Below are 17,993 nucleotides of genomic sequence, written 5' to 3'. Positions count from 1 at the left end.
ATTAAGTATTATTTGTTATTTTCAGTTTTCTTTAGTGTTTTAAAATATATTTTGTTGAGTGATACCGTCGAGCATGGACACTTACGTTAGCCTCGCAAGTGCGTTGCCGGACTTTTAAGAATTGGGTCCCCTTTTTTTTTTGAAGGACCCTAAGTCGAATTGATTCGGAAATACTTCAGTGGGCAGATGGTTCAACATAGTGGTGGTGCCCGGCAAAAATCTAAATTTAACTTGACACATAGAATACAAAACAAATTAAAGAAATGAAACAATATTTTCTATCATATATTTTATACATTATTGAAAGGACAAGTAAGCCTTTGTAATTATTTTGTTGTTCTTCCACAAATTCCGGTTTTTTTCAAAGATAACGATGATACATTGTATTCTTATCAAAAGGAAGCACTTGATAACGTAATGTATATATTGCGAATATAGTTTCTATTTCACAATATTGTACATGTACATAAACAATTGTCGATGGCATTTAATTAAACACACACACATCTTTTCTCATCCCTTTATTGACACTTTGTGTGATAAATTATTACAATATTAACGTACTTATGTACGTTTATTTCTACATCTTATTCTTTAATGCCAAAAAGAGTTTCCCAAGTTTTGCAAGTAAGGAAATGATTATTATTTTTTGAATTGAAAATTAACACTTATAACTAGAAAGAGCAGTGTTGTGTTGTCCTAGTGGCTTCAGGGTGCGACTCTCATTCCTGAGGTTGAAGGTTCGATCCCCTGCTGTGCACCAATAGATTTTCTTTCTATGTGCGCATTTAACATTAGCTCGAACGGCGAAGGAAAACATCGTGAAGAAACCGGCTTGCCTTAGATCCAAAAAGTCAACGGCGTGCGTCAGGCACAGAAGGCTGATCACTACTTGCCTAGTTGATTAACAAATGATCATGAAACAGATACAGAAATCAGAGGCCCAGACCTTAAAAGGTTGTAGCGCCATTGGTTTTTTTTGAACTAGAACTGTGCAATAATAATACTTTGACCAAACTGAACGTTATTTAAGGCAGATTTTCGCACACTATGCATTTCCGATACAATTTGATACAGGGGCTACCTCAACAAAAAAACGTACTAATTTTTAAAAGGCCGGCTACGTACTTGAGAGCCCTCTGGCATTGCGAGTGTCATGGTATCACTTAACACCAGGTGAGTATCTCAGGAGTCCTCTTGCAAACAGACAGAAGGCTATCTATAAAAAAAACTTCGTTTTTTCCCACAGAAATTTAAAAAAATTCACTTAAAAAAATCTCAGGAATTAAATTATAATACATAATCTGTAAAATTTTTGAAGGTTTTGATAAATGGTGTTACGCCCAATTGTCTCACTTTACGTATTCAGTTTTTATCATTCATACACGCGATATGTTGCCTATTAAAATATTATACGTTTATGTTTGGCTAAATTATGTGGTTGGTCAGTCAACAGATTTACAAAATATTAATGTAATTTTTGTTATTGATGAATCCCAGGATAAACAAAATATATGGCTTCCAATATTACATAAGGATTTGGAAAAAAATGATTATACGCTATTAGAATACAATAGTGATTCAGGTGAGTAGTTAAATTGAAATTAAAATCGTTAATTAAAATATTGTACCTAAGTATGGTTACACTGGCGTTAAAATTTGGAATGGATCAAGAACACAAAAATATTGTTTTTGAAATTTATATTTAAATTCAAATCTAGTTCCTGAGATTAGCGTGTAAACAAAATATTCTAGCTTTGAATAATACTAGCGCCTTCAATTCTCTAACATCTAAAGAGAAAGGATTTTATGGTTCGTTTGCATTGGGTTCAACATTGTTCATCAATGTTGTTATTTGAAAAATTCTTAGACAAGAGGCCGTGGGTTGCACAGACACTATTTATAGATTTAAGTGGCTACGATATTTGTATATAAAAACTTTTTACGATTTCTAGAATATTAATTGAAATTAAAAGTCACATATAACTTACTAAATAAATGAAAATATTTATTTCCAACACTCAAATATAGAGTAATTACAATATTTTTAACCTACATTGAAATAATGAAAATATCGGTTCCTGTGGCCTCGCTGTATTGCGATATTTATTCGTTGATTTCAATGAATCATCTTGAAATCGTAAAACGTTTTTATACGAAATATATATGTAGCAATTTTGCATAATGAGTGTCTTACTATTATATATTATAAGTGTATTATTATTATTAAGTGTCTTACTAAAACACAATAGCGATTTGCGATATTGAGTTAAATTAGGTTAGTGGAAAGTGGAATTGCTAGAGGCTTTTCCTAAAATATAATTTTCATTACAGTTAAAATATCTAACTACACAAGAAGTGAACAATCCACGACGGAGAAAGTGGCTATACCCACCACACTTGAAGAAGAAACGAGAGATTTGCTCTTTGTGATTGATTTGGCACTGAATATAATGCCACCACCCATTACGAATATCAGTGCTTATAAAAATTCTTATATATTAGTCTTATCAAATTACAAGAACCCTGTTCATACGTCAACTGGACTTTCAAATACATTACGTGAAGCTTTAAAAAAACACGTTCAGGTTTGTTTGTTACTTTTATTTTATTTTTCCACTCAGTACAGTATAGTGAGGACAATTAGATACTTATTAAAATATGTTATAGAAACGATATACATATGTGAAAATATCATGGGAACTTCAGAATCCAGATCCATTCAACTTCCTCATAATCGTGTATAAAATAGCAAATAATGAACATAGCAACGTTTCTAAAATGACGGTGAAAGGTCTCCATGGAGTTGCTGAAAATTACCAAAGGACCATTAAACAATGACCACAAACGGGAGACTGGCATGGAAAAGGGATCACTAGTATGATCATTAAAAATATAATTAAGACTATACATTACTTAAATGTACCACAAAGTTCTCTTGATATTTCATATTTTATTTGAAGCCGTGCTAACACTGGTGACTGATCTTGAATTAGTGTATGCGGTGATATTAGTTAGTTCGACTACGTATTTGCGTGTTGTTCCCAGGAGAATATAATTGCGTTCCCTAATTCACTATGCCTCCTACTGATAGAGGGCAAATCTTTGTTTTTAATTTATTCTATTATAATTACTTAAGATGTCATGTGGAACATGGTGTAATGGTTGCAGCTCCTTACAAACGTTATATAAAACAAAAACTTGGCTTTTTAAAAGTGTGGGGGAGAGTTTATTGCCAGTTCTTCTCTTCCGTTCTACACCCTTGATTTGATAACTGGCAGTAATGTAAAATTAGAAGCATTTAATGTATATTCCTTTTTCTGATGTTCACAAGTGTACATTGTGTTACCTATATGAATAAATGATTTTTGACTTTGACTTCGACACAGTTATAAAATAATCGTTTGTATTTAAGGTCTCATTTTTCACTATCGAGAGTCCGATGACTGATGAAGTCAGTCCGCACTATGAAATTAGTTCAACACTAACCAACGCGACAGGTGGTGTATATCTTCCGATAAACGACCTTAATTATTCAGTGAGTATAAAAATCTACGTAATAAATATACAGTTACTAGTCTTTACTATTGCTAAAGTATTATAATAAATAAAATAAATAAATCAGTGGCGCTACAACCTCTTTAGATTTGGGCTTCAGATTTCTGTATGTTTCATAAACAGTCAATCTAATAGTATGTGTTTAGCCTCCTTTGACGCCGTCGACTTTTTGGGTCTAAGGCAAGCCGGTTTCGTCACGATGTTTTTCTTCACTGTTCGAGAGAATGTTAAATGCACACATATAATGAAACTTCATTGGTGCACAGCAAGGAATTGAACCTAATGCTTTACAATAAATAGTATCGTTTAGTATATATCGTATACAGTATATACGTGTACCTATATGTAAGAATACTTGTGTATTATCTAAGTGTGAATTCGTTTAAGAGCTTAACATCATGTGAGCCTTCCTATTCTAAATAAACGTTTATTTACTACGTCGTCGTCAAATATTAATGATAATATTACATTTCCAAGAACTGCCCAAAGAACGAGAATTACATAAAGAAATGGGGGAATGATTAAGTTCATCATTCTTCATTTAAGAACTGGCAGTAAATATAAATTTATAGATATTATTACGTTCAAATGTTACTTTTAAACCTACACAAATTTTAATTTGTATTTTAACTAGACTTATATGAATATTTGTAAACTCCTTAACTACTTATATACTGAATAAAAGTTGACTTTTTTGTAAATATTTTAATATATTCGTGGTCATATTTGAAACTAAAACGATACACGAACAAAAATCAATCACGAGTTTTATTGAAAGCTGATGTTACAGATACTTATAAAAGCATTAAAAATAATATATATGTACAATTATTCACAGGTGCTTCGGTACATATGTGATGAATTAATACATAAAAGGATTCTGGTGGATATAAAAGTATTTCATGCGAACTATGAGCCAATATCCGTGATTGGGGTGACTATTTATTCTACAATTAATCGGTATTGCTTATAAAATTACGTGGCAAGCTAGCTGTTTCGGCACCACAACAATAGAAGTTATTTCATGTTCTTTTCTTTTCTTGCTTGTGTATGTCAACTTGTTTCTTGCAAATATTAACCATAAGCTACACGAAATCTGCCCCAGGGATGAGACTTATTAAGTGTCGAGTTTTAATTGTTTTTTAAAGTTTACAGTGGATAAGCAATCAGAAGAGTACAGTATAATTTTAATCGGAGGTAGAGCTGAATTGTTATCATTAACAAATTATAGGAATGAGTCTATAAAATATACGCACATACCTTTGTCTCAATCTGTGGTGAGTTTTTGATATTCACAAAAAATCTTGTAAAATGTCAAAATACATTTCGATATTATTCACGTTGTTTTGAAATAATATTTAATATACAAATCTATATGAATGTAAACATTAATTTTTAATATGTAAAGTCAATGAGTTATGCCATCAAAACTTCGTAAATGATTGTGAGATGCATGCAATACCAAGTCTTCTTCTATTTATGTTAAAAAAACTTTGATATCTGTTTGGAGCTTAGGTTACTTTGACGAGTTATAATTCTCAAACTTCTGGTTCAAATTTAAGGTATTTTAAATGTACTGTGTTTATACAATCTTTTTTTATCCACAACGAACTTACAGGGGAGTAAAAAATTTAAAAGAAAACAATTTTTAACCGGATTAAAGCTATTTGTATTATTATAAACATATAATTATTAACATAATTTTAAATTTTCCACCGTCACCGTAGTCACCGTGACACACGCACGCTGTAAAGCACGCGAAACGTCGGTAAAATTTAAAATTATGTAAATAATTATAAGTTTATAATAATACAAATAGCTTTAATCCGGTTAAAAAATTGTTTTCTTTCAATGTGTAAAAGCTACGTTAACCAAAGACAAGAAATTGAAACCTAAATTCCTTCGCGAACAGTATGGTATTGACGGCACTCACATAATTTACACGCTAAACATAGAATTTGGACCAATAATTTCTAAAATCTTTTAACGAGTCTTTTTCTCTAAATATCTTGCTGTGTCCGTGTCCATATCCGTTAATACTGAAAATAAAATATCAATATTTTCATACTAATATGCAACAGATATTTCACGTAGTATACTTTCGCCATTTCATGGTATAATCAACACTTGCTGACTGAACCCATGGCCATAAATAAAGTATAATAGGTAATTTCTAGCCTTTCCATGAATGAATGGGACCAGTGAATTTTAATTATGCTTACGTAAATGGTTTATTCTCATTCTATATACTATATTATCCATAAAATGCAATGCATTATATATGGTACAATGGTATAAGTCGATTTAAACATTTCAGGACACAGGAGCTTTTAATGCTAATACTGGTTTAAATTTCGCTTATGTCACGTGTGAAGGGAGATGCCAAGTTATAATCAGAGCTACTTCAAGACTGAGATTCACACCTGGGGTGTATGCCGAGCCACCGTCATCTAGAAGCAAACCATTTGCTTCTCCACTAACATGTAGGTCGAATAATAAATGTGAACTTAAAAATAACTAATTGTCGAATCGGAAATTAGCCGTTTTCCAATATTGTATAAATTTTCGTAATGTATGTTTTGTTAGGAATTTTAACAATATTTACTGTACAATATGTTTTGTGTATATTTAGATGGTAATCTATGAAGTCTGGAGTTTCCTATTTTCATATGACTACCTTTTGGAACCTTACATTGGGGCAACAAGAGTCATTTTTTTAAATAAGTTTAACTTTCAAAAGTGCTTTTTTAATAGGCCTAATTGAAATAAATGATTTGACTTTGACTTTGAATGCTGGGTTTAGTTGGGATAGAATAACTGTTTTTGGTTTTTTTATTTAATGATCGGCGGTGTAGATATATCTTGTCAACTTAACTTTTAAGTGTAATTAAAAAAATATGTATTTTCGGAAGTTAAACTCTTAAGGAAACCTTAACCAGCATTAAAATATAACTTTATGGAGATGTACAACATATTATCTTACAGACATCAGCTCGTATTTATCAATTGAAGTTAATAAATACAATGAAAATATCGATATATTATCGGCCGAAGTATATAATTACAAGAATTGGTCTCAATCACTCAAAATACATAAGCTGTACAACAATTTCTACGCATCAGGCGAACCGATATTATTTACAAAAGATCTAATTGGAATAAGGGTGAGTATACAATAAGGTATCCTTAAAATTAGTCTAAATTGGATATTCTAGATTAGTTGAGGTGCAGATTAATTCCCGTAAGTCTTTGTTTATTCAAAGAACGATATTAAACAAAACCCTGAATGAATAAAACGAGTTTCTCTGAAATCTGAAAGAGCGGCCAAAAATCAGTGGAGTCTGTGACGGCAACTTAAAGCTGACTTGGATCCAGTTTTAGTTATTGCCTTGTTGATGATAAATACACAGTCAAAGTCACAGTACCCAACCTTAACTAAACTTGTATGTTAACTATTGTTCATCATGTCTCCACACTTTCACACAATCTGTATTGTGTACTGCCGGATATTACTTAGTTAAATGCATTGAATTTTTCCTTTTGTAAATATTTACACCTTTTTGTAATTATTATGTATTCCACCTTCGGATATATTTTTAGTGTAATTTTTTTTTGTTATATATTTATATTAACTTGAGGATTACGAAACAAATAATCTATTTATATAACTTTTAGATTAACGGTGTCATTGACGACTCAGATGAAACTTTTACGAGCATCTACCCGCGATTAATTTCACCGTTTGATGAGAACGGTAAGAAAATTACATAATCTAAATGTATTGTTTAATATTATAAATTTAAAGTAATTGTTTTTAAAATTGTTGTAACTAAAAAGATACTGGCTACTCAACTAAAAACTCTAAATAGAATGATAAATAAGCGTTACGTTAATAGAGTTATTCGTTCATACGACTGCTTCCTGAAGGTACACTAATATTTTAAAGCGCCTACTATTAACTTATTAGCAATAAAAACGTAAACTCAATAATACGAGCTTATTGGGTTTTAAATGTTATATTTTAAAAATGGCCTCTTTTCATGTTTCTGTCTTTCTATTTGAATTGAAAACATTTATTTGAATTAATTTTTTTTATTAATGATATTTGTATCGATAAAGTTTAAGGTTATTTTTTTTAAGTTGGAGTATCTTACTCCAACCTAAACCTAATATTTGAGAAATAAAATAAAAAAAAACAGTATTGGCCTAGTGGTTTCAGCGTGCAAATCTTATCCCTGAGGTCGTAGTTTTGATTCTCGGCTGTACACCCATGCGATTTCTTTCTCGCTTGAACGGTGAAGGAAAACATCGTAAGGAATCCAAATTGCCTTAGATCCAAAAAGTTGACATACTGTGTCAGGCTATTGACAAATTATCATGAAACAGAAACAGTTTTAAAAGGGTTATAGAGCCACTGATTTATTTATTTTAATATGTGCAAAATTATACAGATTCGGTAAAAACCACAGTGAATATAACAATTGGAGATCATTTGACCTTGGAATGTTCGGGATTAGCTGGTGAATGGATTTTCTTTTCTTCCAGTCAGACTATACCACTGTGTCTAAATACCGGGTATGTTATACATATGTTTATAAATACCATAAATACTTACGTGTGCCTCTCATCGCTGAGGTCATGCGTTCGAATTAACAATTGTATGGCGAATGAAAATAACATGAGGAAACCGGCATCCCCTACTTTTAAAAAATTGCTTAAATAAAGTTAAATAACATAAAGTCAAACAAGAGGTTTTTATTATCATAGACAAGAATGCAAATAATACAATTATTTCATTTAAACTTTATTTTATTTAACTTTATTTAACCAATTTCTGTAAATTTGCATATAGTTGATCGTTTTTCTAAAAATAAGGTCATAAAGAAGTTTCTCTTCTTACGTTTGTACACTGGTACCCGCACACATTTTGTTGTAAACAATACAGATCAAGTGACATAAATTAAACAAATATATGACGTACAATATAACGTGCAGTCTCAGTTCAGAATAATATACCTTAAAATAACATTATACAAAGCAAGTTAAAGAGTTTCTATTACTGTCATAGGGCTTACATTAATAATTTCTAATTTTTGTTTAAAAACAAAGATACTATTATTATAACATCATACACAGATACAAAAAGAAAAATATACAAAAAATCAAAATGTGAAACCAAATGTGTAGCCATTTTCATATGTTAGCTGTTGACGATGTGAGTCATAAACTGAATCTGTGAACTAAGTTCTGACAGGTGCGGAATCAAATATCCGTTACACCGCTAGTTAATTTTAAAAAAGTGTGAGCATACTAAGTACACATGTCAGAAGTGGAATTTCTTTGGCAAACTAATTTTTAAGTCTTGTTCATATTTATACAAATCTAAAACTTTAGATTTCCGAGATTGAGAGGGACGGAAAAAGGAAGGTATGTTAGGAAATTAATTAATTTAATTGTCATTAAAATATTAAAAGTGCCGAAAATTAATACATATTATTAATTTTTTTTTAAATTTATATCTTCGATATTTACATTATTCGATGCGATTTCTATTGGTATTGTTGTGACTAAAGCATTATGATAAGTAAAATATGCAATATAAGTTCGTGATTCAACAAATATCTTTCTTTTCTATCTTTGAATATGTATTTGGGTGTTATTCCCACGAGAATGTAAGTGCGTGCTCCTATTTTACTATGCCTCTTGCTGATGGCATGTGGAACATGGTGTGATGGTTGCAGCTCCTAACAAACGTTGTGTCATACAAAAAAAAAGAGGTGGAGAGTTTATTTCTAGTTCTTCTCTTCCGTTCTGCGCCCTTGATTTGAGAACAAATTAGAAGCATTTAATGAATATTTCTTTTTAATTGGCGTTCATAAGTGTATATTGTGTTACCTATATGAATAAATGATTTTTGACTTTGACTTTGACATCTTGTAAAAATAGCAACTATTGTCGTTCTTCTCTCGCTCCATGGCTATTTGCTTGCTACGTTCGTCCTTTCTCAAACTCTCTCAATCGCTCTCTCCGTTTTCTTCGAAAAAAACGCTGTATATTACTGGTACTTATTAGTATTGCGTTTCATCCGTAAAAATGGTTAGCCTCATGCGCCTAAAGAAGTTTCACTTCAAAAATTACGTTAAAGAAATAAATTAATTTTGATAAATATTGCTGGGACAATCGTATGAAAAAGTTCAACTAACATTATTTTAAGATGTAAACTTTGAATAGCCTGATCTTTAGCAAATTACAGCAACACCTTTAAACCTATATCAACCTTCAGAATACATCATTTCGAAATAAAGCGGGCTGCACTCGAAGATGCTGGCTTATATCTGTGTAAAAGGAATAGTAAAATCATTACGTCGTATAAAGTACAAGTGCAAGGTAAGTGACAAATGTCCTTGCCTGTGCGGCGGGAGAGTTACGTGTCGATCGCGTGATTGGTAAATCAGTTCACGTTTGTGTCCCGCGCTGTGAACGATGAGCAAACTTTCCCCCACTCCCTTGTTTAATGCTCAAGAAGTTTGCCGGTATCTGTAATAGTAAGTGTAGATATTAAAGATGTTTTTTCTATTATCTTCCTTTTTATAAGCAATTACCTAAACTTACAAAGCTTAAATTTGTTATTTACTTTTGCAGCTTTTGATAAAAATAATATAACCATTTCCTCAAATCAATTCCACTTAGGGTGAAGAAACCTGTCTTTTTAAGAAAAGAGCGTAGCAATTCTTAAAAGGACGCTATGCACTTGCTAGCCTTATGACCTTATCACTTAATATTCGGTGAGCATCCTGCCCGTTTTCCTTACATTAAAGTATGAAGTAAATTATACTGATTCGACATTGAGCTTGAACCACAATCCAAAAATGTCTCTAGGGTCTTGACTATACTATTTTCCTTTCTCTTTCTTAGTGCCGCCCACTATTAGCAGAGTTAGCAAAAGATTGATAATCGCAGTGATCGGTGATCCAGTTGTAGTGATCCCATGTCTTGCCACTGGCAGTCCTGAACCCAAAGTAACTTGGTCGATTAATGGAACTAAAGAATGTACGGTAGTATGGCTAAAAATTGATTACTCCTTATGTACTATGTAAGCCAAAATAATAATATTTAAAAAAAAAAATTATATAACGTAACAAAAATTGCAATAAAATTTCCAATTCGATTTCTAAATGTACATTTATATGGTATTGCAAATTATATTTTTCTGTATACTTGTTAACATATAGAGAAAAAAATACACATACGGTAATGTTAACATTTTATTGATATAATTTCAGGTACCAAGTGTACAACTGTAAATAATTCTTTGGTTATACATAATATAACAGCCGATTCGGCTGGTAGTTACACATGTAAGGCACAAAACTCCCTTGGTTCAGCGTGGGAAAACTTTGTTATTACTGTACAAGGTAATTATAAAACAAAATACGAGCGCTCGTTTCGTTTTCGGCTCCAGGTTTTTGATATGTTCATAGTTCATAGTCACAAGGACCTATTTTTCGGGTCCACTCGGGGTTAATACACCTTAGTAAACATGCCAATCAAAAACGAATGCTTAGTGCAATAGATTAATTATACATTTTTAATTGCGGCACAGAAGAATTGGATAGCTAATTGTTGTTTGTATTAAGGATTTGGCATTCATTCTTGATAGATTTTCCTTCTTAATCCCAGAGTTACTTGAATTAAAACTCTTCTATACGGTTCGCTTATCTACTACCTTTAATGGTCCTGTGACGAGGCTCGCTCTTACAACTCAATTACTAACATTAATTAAAATATTTATTTTACAACAATCTTCCTTCCTTACAGTAGTTTTATATCTCATAATGAAGTTTATCTTTCTATTAATTTTAGTTATTTTTTATTTTGAGGTTGCTTATTCAATGTTTTCCTTGCTAGTTTGAAATTTTTAAGTTCTAATATATGTATGTATGTGTATAAAATTTGTGAAGTCATATTTTCTTGTATATTTTATGAATACAGTTTGTTTTAGGACGTATAAATAAATTAAACATAAACATTACATTTATTAGTAACAAAAATAATAATAATAATCAAATCAGAAGGAACGTTTTTTTAAGGAATAAGGTACATTTTAAGTGTGTAATGTGTGTCTGTTGTGGTTGTAACTGGCCCTGGCACAGCATTAAATTACTCACTGTACCTTCGCTATATTACCCATTATATTATATACATTTTTGATTTGTATATTTGAAATACTATTCTGTCAATTTATTTGATTTTTTTAAAATTCTTTGTTCTCTGAAGTATAAATTTTTTAGGAGGACCTTCACAATTACAGATACGCAAGACTTTAGTTATTATTAAGGATAAAAAAAGTAATATCGACTGTAACATACCGCATTCAGAAGACGAAACCCTGAGATGGTATCGAGTAAGTTTGTACTCATTAGTATCTTATATATAGTATTAAACGGCTGCGTCAATTTCAAATTCGTACCTTAAGAAGACAAAGGCATAAGTGGTCTTAAGACCACTTAAAAAAAGGCCATCAAAATTTCATAAGTTAACTTTTTTATATTTTTATTTCAATTACTAAGAAAGTTGGTTACAATTGTTATTTGAGCATTTATTTGACTTAAAAAAATAAGATTAAAAAAGTAATTTAAGGGACTACGCAAAAAAAACACTTAAAATAAATAGCATAACAAATGATCGTTTATCGGATCGACAAAATGTCTTTCTTTGAAAAATTTTAAATGTTGTGAATCAGTAAACTTTTTAATGTGCAATTTCTTGCTAAATTCGGAAATAATAATGATTACATAAAATGTTTTAATTGTAAGCATAAAACAACTTACGATATCTATATTTTTAGTAACAATCATTTAAAGAATAATGCTGTTTCAGTCCATAACTTTCAATTAAAAAAGGTATATTATTAATAAAACTAATCAATTATTTAAATGTTAATGTTATGTTTTAGTAAAAACTTAAAGGAAGATTTTTTGGGTAATTTACTACTAAAAAGGGTTAATGTCGCATTTGTTTTTTATTAAATATTAACACACACACTTACTTTTGTGACTTTACCTGATTTAAAATCTAGCCTATACAATAATTATGACTTATAAGTAATATTATGGTGACTGAATTTTCTACAATACTAGTTAGTTAAAGCTCACAAAGGTAATGTTTCTTAAAAGCCTTAGTGTTCTATAATGTTTTTACACTATGTTCGTGTGTCCGAGATAGAGATACCGGCAAACATCTTGAACAAATGTTCTTGCCTGCGATGAAGTGATTTTTAGGTATCACTGAGTGACGTGTCGATCGCGTGATTGGTCAATCAGTTGACGTTTGTGTCCCCCTGTGTACTGTCGGACTTTACCTTATAATAAAACTCACCTTTAGCTGCTGCACCATAAGTATAATAACATATTGCGTTTGAAGCTAATGCAGTATATGTTAACTCGCGGTCTTTTAGAATAATTGAGACGTTATTAGGCAATACGATGCGCAGAGGTGAGGTTTAGAGAAACTGGTCGTGGTCACAAACGGCAAAAGATCAGGCCGTTCACAAACCATGGACCGATCTAGCGAAAGACTCATCGTCCTCAAAACTATACACTGTTATAAGAGAGGCGCTGGACAGACACAGGTGGAAACAGATTGTCCGCTCTAGATGTTTGCTTACTGACCACGACGCTCAGACATAAGCCACCGACTGAAAAGAGAGAGATAGGTATTAGAAACGTGTATAGTATGAGCGATATAGTCGCTTCCTACTCTTTCCTCCTAAGATTACAGTTGTAATTATGAGGCGCCGGTGTACAGCCCCTTATTTTAAGGGGCTTATTTAAATGAAATCGTGTTTTGTTTTTTTTAATACATGGCTATTCTATTCCAGGACGGACACTTTCTTATGAATGGAACTTTAACACTCTATGGACGCTTACAAGATTCCGGAGTGTATACTTGTCGTGTTACTAGATTAACTGGCATCACGGAGTATACAGTTAATTTAACTGTCTGTTCACCACCGCAGTTTATCCAGCCGGAGCCTTCAATTGTTTCTGCTAATACTCTATTACGCTGTCATGTAACTGAATTTGGTGATATTAAGGTAAAAGTCGTATGTAATTGCTCGTCTTAATAATAATGTGTATGTTTGGTGTAACTATTAGGTTCCGGGAAATACAATTATCATTGAATGGGGAAAAAAAGGCTCAGAAGGCTACATACTTGTTAATTATCTTATTCTCTTTGCTTGCCCCGGGGAACATAGTTGTAAAAGTAAAATCTATTTTTTCAGCAAAAATAAAAGGTAATCCTATTATTACTAGAAAGTATATTACATACACAAATATTTATATCAAATGAAAGGTCTTTTTTTCCTATTCGACGATTTAAACGTTATAGTTATGTATTTAGTGTAAATAGGTAAAAATAAGTGAATGTAGATTACAGTAATTTATCTAATTAGACTGAAGAGCAAAGGTGTTGTACGATTGTTTCACTGTTTAAACAAAATTACGGATGACACAGAATTATGAATGAGAAAATAGTCGTAATAGTTCTTTGAAATTTGAAAAGTTTTGAAATTCAAAAAAACGTAGAAACTACGTCGCTACGAGGGTCTTTGCTTTTTTGCAGTGTGTTTTTGTAAGGCTTATAATCTAATCAAAAATGATTCACAAAAGGTTAAAGGTACAAGGAAGACACCAGAAAGGTTACATTAAGTACATTTTAATTCAAATCGTAATCAGTGTTATATAATGCTTTACAAAGTAATGTATATTTTCAGTTTACTTGGACAAAAGATGACGTTAAATTGAAAGTAAGCGAACCGATGTTGATTGCTAAGCAACCCGGGTTTTACACTTGTAAAGTGACGTCATATTGCGGATCGATATCACGCCAATTTGATGTCGTTAAAGGTGGTATGTGTACTGTTTAGTGTAGAGCTTAACTTTTGCTACCATTATACCATTACACTGATGGTAATAAACTAAACTGGCAGCGTGTCCGCGATGTAGCGACGTTATTGGTATATTTAGTCCCCTGTATTCCTAACGTTTTAAACCAGGACACATAGAAAAAAGTTATATCAAACCTCCATTTTATTGGCTCCAAAAACCTATCCCATCGTACTTGTGACAACTGTCCCCTTTATATGGATTCAGCTTTTATCAATTCCTCCTTCACTGTCTCTGCCATTTGGTTATGGCCAATTACACAATTGAATACAAATATAATATATGTATGTTTTATTGTATTATATTTATTATTGATTTTTCTAAGTATATATATAAAGTAGCGAAGAAAGAGGAATAGAGATTAAAGAACGACTTCAATGATCGAGTACTGTCGCTGATAATTCACCGTTCAAAAAGTTTGATGACGGTGAATTATCAGAATTAAAAGAATGTTACAGATAATAGTTTTTGTGTTTCGCAGGTTGTGTATTGAATGTTGACAGTGATTTTGATGGCGTAAAGCCCTTTATTTTGCATTCAAAGGGAGACTTGCTCTCTCCAATGTATAACACTCTAAACGACGCTGTTTATATTCGAAGTGGAAAATCGGTACGCTTTAACTGCGGTTTAAACATAAGTCTTTACCATGACAAGCAAATTTTATCGGACAAATTCGTGGAAGGTGTTTGCCTAAAAGATTCTCTTTTTAAAATTAATAAGCGTTCGTATGATTTTAAAAACTTATCCTGTGATGGGAGGTTAAGTAAAATAGTACGCAATGATGAAGTAAACTGTGGACTGAAAAGAAGTTTAAAAAATATTAATTATTATTTTGGGTTCATCTCGGTACATCTATACGAGGTATGTATGACCCAGTTAGAACCTGTTTATGTAAGACACAGACTGAACAAAGCAAAGGCCAATAAGATACCAACGCTTAAAGGTAATTATTAATTAAAGCTAATTAAAGTAAATAGATGACGTTAATTACTGCTTTATATTAAAATTTATTTTTTATGTTGATATTTAAAAAATAATATTGTTAACGATGCCTAAAAACAAAATAATCCTAACAATGCAAATGGGGGCTATATTTTATGTATGTCCCTTCAATCCTTTCTTTCATCTTGGTAAATAAAACTCAAACTCAAATATGTATCAGGAGCAGAGTTGCCCTAGTGTCTTCAGCATGCGACTCTCATCCCTAAGGTCGTAGGTTCGATCCCCGGCTGTGCACCAATGGACTTCCATTCTTTGTGCGCATTTAACATTAGTTCGAACGGTGAAGGAAAACATCGTGAGAAAACCGGCTAGACTTAACCCAAAATGTCGATGGCGTGCATCAGTCACAGAAGGCTGATCACCTACTTGCCTATTAGATTAACAAATGATCATGAAACAGATAAAGACATCTGAGGCCCAGACCTAAAAACGTTGTAGCGCCATTGATTTTTCATTTCATATCATTAATCTAAATTAGTACGTGACTATGTATTGTATCCGAATTCGATTTGTTCCTTTTCGCAGATTTTTGTTTAACCAATTTTTTTCCATTACTCAATAAAAATGATATGTTATAGATTCACCTACACTGTCCGACAAGCTCCATTATCTCGAAAATAAGTATTTCTGCGATAACAATGATTCTGGCTTTTGCTTTAAAAGTAGACAACTACTAAACGCAATAGATGTATATCCTGGCCAAGCTTTTACTACAACATTTTCGAGTTATAATATAGTACCTGAGTGGAGACACCAATGGTCTGTGAGTACTTATTTAATTTTCAGATAAAACACTTTCCTTAATGGGGAAGATGCCTGCATATTCTTGTTTATATTTTATAGAGACAAATTCTAATTGATAAAAGTTTAAAGAGCTCTTGTGCGTAATTAAAACGGATATTAGGCTCGACAATGAAAGAAACAACTTGAGACCATATTTTAGCGCTCCCAATAAGCCAAGGAGATTGTGGCCTACCCTTTATTTGATGTCATGATTAGTCAAGCTAGGTACTTGATGGATATAAATCGTACATTTAGTTATACTTTTGTTTGTTTGTAAGTTTCTGTACTCTGCTCGGTGAGAGAAATGAAAAGCCCGGAGGTGAAGACCATAATGATTATATATTTAATACAATTGTTTTCCATAAAATAATAGTAAAGATTAACAAAAGTTTTGCGGAGACAATAGTTACCGACGCTTAGGGCGGCCTCTTTTGATTTGCATGACCAGCGAATTAGATGGCATTTGTTGCTTTGTGCTCGGCTTCTGTATGTTATTATTTATTTATAACATATCATATTATCATAAACAATATTGTTCAACTAGTTTTAAGAGAAATTACAGAAGCTTATAATAATAATAATGTTAATAGAGCCTCATCAATAAATCGGATACGATCCAAGAGCTCGAGGAGTAGTTTTAGGTTTCATCACAGACCTTCTCGTACTTACCCTTTTACTACTACACTACACAACCAAATTAGAGATCACTTACCTAAATGTATTGAATAATTTGTATTGTTTTGTTATTTGAACATTTTTGTATGTGAATATTATTTATTCCATGTGGCTATATTTTTTGTGTGTTTGTTATTATTATTTTTGTGAGATATAGGATTTCGGAATAAATAAATAACTGATGATTGCTATTGATTTTCAGAATTGGAAAGAGCTAGAAAAGCGCGTTCGAGTGATACCAAATACAATACACAAAACTGCTGAGGTGTATGTTTATAATGGTGTGATTCACACTAGTAATTTAAATAAAGACCTCAAAACAAATCTCAATACGAAGGACAATTATACAGTCGTTTACACCAATATCAACAACCAAAAAAATATTCTACCCGCACCAATGTTTTTGTTCAAGGTAATCTCACACCAAATCTCTGTTATATCCTATTTTCATCACATCATAATAATTTTATATGTTATAAATTTACAGGCTGTACACAACTTTAAAGATCGTACGGGAGTAGCGTTTATACAATTAAATATTCCCAACGTGACAAAGGAAGAAGCTGAAAAATATGTGTTTTGCCTCGACATTTGTAATGAAATTGAGTGGTTGAAAAATGTAGATTGGAAAAATCCGAAGCGGGGCTATATTTACTGTTGTACTATCAGAGAATTTAATTTATTATTTAGCAATGTAGTTTTCATAAAACAAGTCAAGGGAATCTTAAAGAAAATTTAAAATAAAATTATCAATAACTGAAAAAAATAATATACGAGTACACCTTATTAAGTGATCACTGCAGGGATCGGGTCTCGAAATATAGACTAGTGTGTTTAGGATACAATGTTAGATAAGATTTAGCGCAAACGTATACCAAAATCTAAAACGTTTCTGACTAACGGGAGACATAGTAAGCCCTGAGTGTGGACTCTGAATCTTTTCCTTAGTATTTGCTGATATAAAATCATCCATGTTATCGCTTATATTGTTATAAAATAATGAAAAATTCTACTAATGTAATAATT

The 17,993-nt window shown here is 31.7% G+C and overlaps 1 protein-coding gene across 1 annotated transcript in view; it reads left to right on the top strand.

Moving 5' to 3' along the window:
- LOC123707789 overlaps positions 1-17,993 on the top strand; it is a 21,604-nt gene extending 3,611 nt beyond the window's left edge. The window contains exons 2-19 of the mRNA XM_045658130.1: positions 2,335-2,588; positions 3,416-3,538; positions 4,397-4,492; positions 4,707-4,835; positions 5,876-6,041; positions 6,544-6,722; positions 7,234-7,312; positions 8,010-8,133; positions 9,842-9,945; positions 10,474-10,608; positions 10,842-10,973; positions 11,850-11,962; positions 13,439-13,654; positions 14,336-14,471; positions 14,989-15,450; positions 16,088-16,272; positions 17,170-17,379; positions 17,455-17,993. Of these exons, the coding sequence (XP_045514086.1) occupies positions 2,454-2,588; positions 3,416-3,538; positions 4,397-4,492; positions 4,707-4,835; positions 5,876-6,041; positions 6,544-6,722; positions 7,234-7,312; positions 8,010-8,133; positions 9,842-9,945; positions 10,474-10,608; positions 10,842-10,973; positions 11,850-11,962; positions 13,439-13,654; positions 14,336-14,471; positions 14,989-15,450; positions 16,088-16,272; positions 17,170-17,379; positions 17,455-17,706 (2,976 nt within the window). The 5' untranslated portion in view covers positions 2,335-2,453 and the 3' untranslated portion in view covers positions 17,707-17,993. The remainder of the gene's footprint in view (positions 1-2,334; positions 2,589-3,415; positions 3,539-4,396; positions 4,493-4,706; positions 4,836-5,875; positions 6,042-6,543; positions 6,723-7,233; positions 7,313-8,009; positions 8,134-9,841; positions 9,946-10,473; positions 10,609-10,841; positions 10,974-11,849; positions 11,963-13,438; positions 13,655-14,335; positions 14,472-14,988; positions 15,451-16,087; positions 16,273-17,169; positions 17,380-17,454) is intronic.

This window comes from Pieris brassicae, chromosome 1, assembly GCF_905147105.1.
Source record: "Pieris brassicae chromosome 1, ilPieBrab1.1, whole genome shotgun sequence".
Classification (NCBI taxonomy): Eukaryota; Metazoa; Arthropoda; class Insecta; order Lepidoptera; family Pieridae; genus Pieris; species Pieris brassicae.
The sequence above is the reverse complement of the archived record's forward strand: the minus strand, read 5'-3'. Positions and strand labels throughout refer to the sequence as shown.